We start from the raw sequence: 6,000 nt of genomic DNA on the forward strand, positions 1-6,000 counted from the left end.
TGAGGAAGCGCATCCAGGAGGTAGATTCCATTCACTTCACGACCACTCCCAATCGTCTTCTTTGAATTCAGATCCTGCAAAACTACAAGGAGAAAAAATTACTGAGCAACTCAGGTTCTTAGTCAAACTACTAATAAATAACAAATTAGTACTCAATCTGGGAACATGAAGGACAGAGGGTAGGGAAATGGAATCAGTAATCTTGACAGACCCCTTCCCAGCAATGGGAACATGAGATCCATCACCTGTGGAGACTTGTCTCTGCTATAACAAAGTTGGTAAGAAGAAAAAATAGTGGAACTATGGGTCATGTGCTTTGAGGCTCCAGAATCTATAATCCAAGGAGGTCCCTCCTTACCTATAGTAGAAACATAGTTTGTAGTGGCATGTGAACTACCTATTTGAGCAAAGAAAGTAGAGTGTGCTCCAGAACCACTTATACCTAACTGTCCACTTGTTGCTGAATTAGGGCTGACTGTATCTCGCTGATTCAGGAACTACCCATATCTCTCAAGTTCAACCCTCATTGTAGTAGTTGCAAGGAGGGCCAGGTATGTCACCAGCGACTGCCATGTGAGCATTTCCCTTGTTTTTGATTCTATTTGGCATAAGATGAGGATGAAGCTTCCAGCAGGTATCTCTTGTGTGTTTAGGCTTCTTACAGTAATCACAAATCAAATCCTTCTTATCTTCCTTCCTGATTTCATTGCCACCTTGGTCTCCACTCTGTTTAGGTTTCATAGTACTGATCATGACTGATTGTTCAAAACCTGAATTCTTTATCATCACATTTCTCCTACTCTCTTCCCCTGATACAAAGGCATATGCCTAAGTGAGAGTAACACTGCCTCTGGAAAGGATATGTTGCCTTGCAATATCATATTCGGGATTAAGTCCAACAAGAAATTCAAAAACCCTATACTTCTCTAGGGGCTTTTGGTAGGCAGTTGCATCTTTTGTGGTTTCCCAAACAATTGTCTCCAGATGGTCAATCTCCTGCCACAGAGTTTTAAGGGCTGAAAAATAAACGATAGTTCTATCTCCCTGCCTAGTAGCAATAATATGATTCCTCAACTGATAGGTCCTAACAACATTTTCACTCTGTGAGTAGGTTTCTGCAACCCCATCCCATATTTCCTTAACTGTATTTACCCACAAAAAATTTTTACTTATATGGGGCAGCATTGAAGTACACAGCCAAGTCATTACCATATAGTTTTCCTGGTACCCACCGGGAGCTGTTAGTCACGGGTTTCACTTCCTCACCAGTGATATATCCCAACTTCCCATGAGCACCAATGGCCATCTTTGCAGATTGTGACCATTCTAAGTAATTTGAACCATTTAACTTAACTGTAGTAATGGTCCCAACCCCGGAAAGGTCTCCAACACCTCCCCCCACTGGTCCAATTTCACCCCCAGGTTTGTTTTCAACTCTGTTACCCTCCATAATTCTCAAAAAAGGGTTATAAAGTTACTTCAAGATAATAGAATATGAAATAAATCCCTTTAAGTATCACAGACTCCCTTTTGGTACCCCAGATGATCCTTTCACAGAGATTCCTTTTCTGCGGGACTAGAGAAAAGAGAGAAGAGGCTGTCGCTCTCTCCATAAACCTCCAAAAAAGGTAGGACTTGAACTGCCCTCTTCAGAAAACTCCAAAGAACCCTAAAAAATTAGGGTGCCACTTCCTAGGTCAAAATTGAAGAGTCCTACAAAAATAGGACTCTCCCCCTTTGTCTAGTTTTTCCTGAATTTGATGGGAAACCCTAGACCAGCTATAGGGCAAAACAAATCCACCAAAAAAATCCAAAAACTAGGCTTACCTGAGATCTTCGATCAGCCTCTCAAATCACCATGTAGTCGGCCGATCTAGGGCTGCATGATAAAGTAGCTCAAGGAACCTTTGACCTGCTCTAATACCAAGTAGAAGTTGCTGATAGCAGTTTTAGATGAATTCCTTGTGAAGAAAAGTAGAAGTTGAAAGATTTCAGCAGTAGAGAAGAAATATATATATATGATGAAAATAGTTGAAAAGTTACTTATATTTTTTGTTTTTCTTTATTTAAACTGTTATATTTTCTTTTTCTTTTAATAATTTATTAATTTTTGTTAAAAGTTAAATTGAATTGGATCACATCTGGATATCCAACATCCTTATCGGATTCAATCTGAATCAATATGTGTGAGATCCAATCGGATCAGACCCACAAGTCATCGAATTGGATTCAGATATACCCTGTGATTCGAACCTGATCCGATCCATTTGCATCCCTAGAAGCGAAGACCTAATGAACTATTCAGTTTGACCATTTTCTCTAACTGAACTGAACTGAACTAGAGTTCATAACCGAACCAACCCTAACTGAGCTCAGTTCGGTTTGGTTCGGTTTTCGGTTCAGTTGGTCCCTGATTCCACATAAATGGTAAACATTCAACAATTAATGAATAATTAATAAGTGTTATTAATTAAAAGTTAGATTAACTATTGTTAAGTAAAAGTTAGAATAGGTCCAAAGCCCAATGCTAAAGGTGAGTTACTGAATTGGCCATTATTCACAAACAATTAATAATTAGTCTAGGTTTTAATTAACTATTATTAATTAAAAGTTAGAATGGGCCCAAATCCCAATGGGGAATTGCTAAATTAGTCATTGGGAAAGATAATAATTAATAAGTATAAAGTATTAAATAAAACAGATAACCTTTTTTTTTTTTTTTAATCTGAACCAAACTAATACTCAAATTAACTGAACCAAACTAGCTTATTTGGTTTGGTTTGGTTCGGTTAGGTTTTAGGTTTATCATCCAAATTTGAGCACCCCTATACATGACTATTCAATTGCAGCTTACAGATGTTCTTACCAGAGTTAGTAAGGTTCACTTATGTGAGGTTATTAGCAAGTTGGGTATGATAGATCTTTGCACCAACTTGAGGGAGATGTTTGTAAGGGTAGTATGGGTATTACATGTATGTGTCAATATATTCTGTCATTTGTCTTGTTCAAAGGTAGAAGTGTCCTGCTGCTCCATATTTGATCTAATAAAATAACTGAGTGGGCACTCAAACAGATTAGAGACCTAACCTACGATTACATCTCTTCTCTGTCTTCTTCTTTCATCTTCTCTCTTAAACCCTAAGTGCACCATAAATCAATACGATAAAACATCAGCAAATATTTCTTCTGAAGAGTGACAGCTGGTGCCTCGATGCACGTGAGAGCTGCCTTTCAAGGAAGCAGGTAATAAGTCAGTCTTGTTTGCAACATTTTAATTCAGATTTTGGACCTTTTTTGGATCTCTATTGTCCAACATTCTTATGCTCAGGATATAGAAACATAGAAGATATCCTTGACCTTCCTTGGGACATGGCGCAACTACCCCTTTAGAGCCTTAGGGAGATTATGTTAAGAGCTGATAAAGGTTAATCATCATTTGCTGTTGTTGTTGTTGCTGCTGCTTCTATTGTTGTGATTGCTATTTCTATTGTTGTGGTGGAGTCCATAACAATTGTTTATGATCACCCTCCAGGGAATAATATCTATGGTGACAATGTGAGGGAAATTCTATTGAAACTGGAGCAGGAAGGAAGTGAAGAACTAGCAGCTTACATTCTTATGCAAAGGATTTTTCCAACTGCTTCTTCTGCATTTCTGGTCCGAGATGGCATTTATCATCAAGAAAATGCCATATCAGAACTTGGGATATATAGTGCTTATCTAAGGTATTAAGTTTTCTATTTCCCTTTTCTGTCATGTTTTACCCTTTTATCATGTATGCATTGGAGAGAGGGAGAAGGATGAACAATTAAGGCAGAATAAAATCCTGAGTTAAAGTTCGGTTTTGTTTTTTTTTTTTTTTAAATTAGTTGCACTTCAGAACTGTAGTTTTTGAAGTTAAACATTTGCATTAAGCATGGCATTGAGTATGATATGCAGGAACAAAGAGAAGGCTATAATGAATGATCAATGTGGTTACCTGGTGCGTACAAAGGTGTCATCATCAAATGAAGGTGGAATTGCTGCTGGTTATGCAGTCCTGGATAGTATATATTTGAATTGATTGAACTGATGTAAGGTAAAGTAAACATTAAATCTTTTTTTTTTTTTGGTAATAATTAGCGATTTAAGTAATCATTAAATCTAAAAGCTTGGAATCAACTCATGTAATTGAAGTTATTGGCTTAATCCATCTTTTGATCTATAATGACCATGGTTTTGAATTTCCATCAAAATCAAAATGGTTCCATTTCCATAGTAATCAAAACAAAGCTTTACTTGCCTAAGTTTTAGTCAAACTTTAGTAAGTTTGTTTTTTTAATCAACATGTTATGTTTACAAATACGAGAAGTGCATAATTTGAAAAAAAAAATGAGAAAGCATTCCGAATAAGGTTCTAGGAAACATATGCTGAGAGGGGCTTTCATTAAAAGGAATAGAGAGAACATTGTGAGAGTTATCTAGGAATTCCTAGTAGAGCTAAACCTCTTCCTCTTGGAAAATACTCTCTCTCTCTCTCTCTCTCTCATGTATGACTTGCATAATTATATGCTGACATTATGGACTAGTGAAAAATGCCTTACCATGTTCTGCTATTGAACATATATTGGGTGGTTTTATATGATGTCATTGTTATCATTGTTCAATGTGTAACCTGAGCAGCTACTTTTGAGGATAATATATATTATTCCATGCTCAATCTTGTAAATTTCTTATGTTATAATGGCATTATTTTTTAAAGATCCAGTGCTTGTTCTTTATGAAAATTACCAAGTTTTTCCTACTTGAGTGTTTGCGTAATGTGTATATTATGGAGTATTTCCATGTTTTATGTTTATACACTTTAGAGAGAACTTTTTCACAAAGTAAAAGTTGGAAGCTTATGTTTCATTTTTTCAGAGAGGGTTCTGCCCCAAGCACATGCATCACCCAGTCAGCTGAAGGCCCAGATTTCTGGGTTGATGGTCCTACTACGCCTCAGGGATCAGCATTTGTATTAATAAAGAGAAAATTTCTTTTTATAGCCATTGGTTGTGCATGTAAAAGGCGATTTTACACTCTTGTATTGACTATAATTTAACACTGGCATTTAAAAGAATAAGAAAGGATGTCTAGAATAATTGATTGCGAAATTCCTCCTTACCAGAAAAAAAAGTTTTATCATCCCTCTTTCTTTTTTTTTTTTTTGTTTTGATCAAATTTATCATCCCTCTTTCATTGTCTTTCACATATCATGGGTATAATAATTTCTTGCAATGTCATACCAACCAGAAAAAAAAGAATGTTTTGGTGTCGTGTTATTGTTTTATTTTGCTCGTGCTGCTATATGTTTGAACCTGCATGAAACACTCTTTGTTCCTTTTGCCTCCATGCTCATTGGGAAGGTTAAAGCCTTCCTGAGTTTGAAGTTTTATGTTTAAGCCTACAGTACTAGAGCTAGGTGGATAAAGTGAATGTGTATTCCAGCGGTTCTCAATTGATGCATAGTACATTCAAGTTGGACAATTGGAGAAGTTTTTTAGGATATAGAATTGGCTATGCTAGCATCCTTTGTGGAGGAATTTTTATAAATGCTTCATACATAGAGCACGATATTGGGCAATGAGGATATAGATGTGATGTTGAGTTGAGAATATTGTGATAAGATGAATTGTAACTTAGGCTGTTTTTGTTTTGATGGAAAAATAAGAGGGAACAGAAAGTTAAGTTCAATCAGGATATAGATGTGATGTTGAGTTGAGAGTATTGTAATGAATTAAGTGTGCCAAGGGACCTTAGGCAAGAGGGAAATTTCTTAAGAACTTGCCCTCAACTTTCTGTTTTTCTTATTTCTTATCAAACCAAAAACAACAATAAGGTAGCCCCAATTAACCAGAGGGGATTATTGAGATGGTTTGGCCATACAAGCACCAATTGGTAAGAGAGGTGGAGCAAACCGACGGCTCCAAGGAAAGGCCCAGAATTTGGGATTAGGCAGTGCAAATACAATGATTGCTTAGT

General features: G+C 36.5%; 1 protein-coding gene across 5 annotated transcripts in view; it reads left to right on the forward strand.

Annotated features, from left to right (window-relative positions):
* LOC148879403 (glutathione synthetase, chloroplastic-like) overlaps positions 1 to 5,132 on the forward strand; it is a 54,546-nt gene extending 49,414 nt beyond the window's left edge. For all 5 annotated transcript variants that reach the window (XM_088960934.1, XM_088960937.1, XM_088960933.1 and 2 more), the window contains 3 exons: positions 3,533 to 3,725; positions 3,940 to 4,078; positions 4,900 to 5,132. In XM_088960934.1, the coding sequence (XP_088817060.1) occupies positions 3,533 to 3,725; positions 3,940 to 4,063 (317 nt within the window). In that variant the 3' untranslated portion in view covers positions 4,064 to 4,078; positions 4,900 to 5,132. The remainder of the gene's footprint in view (positions 1 to 3,532; positions 3,726 to 3,939; positions 4,079 to 4,899) is intronic.
* Positions 5,133 to 6,000: the final 868 nt, after the last annotated feature.

This window comes from Nelumbo lutea, chromosome 1 (assembly GCF_056320005.1).
Source record: "Nelumbo lutea isolate HS-2025 chromosome 1, American lotus-T2T, whole genome shotgun sequence".
NCBI lineage: Eukaryota > Viridiplantae > Streptophyta > Magnoliopsida > Proteales > Nelumbonaceae > Nelumbo > Nelumbo lutea.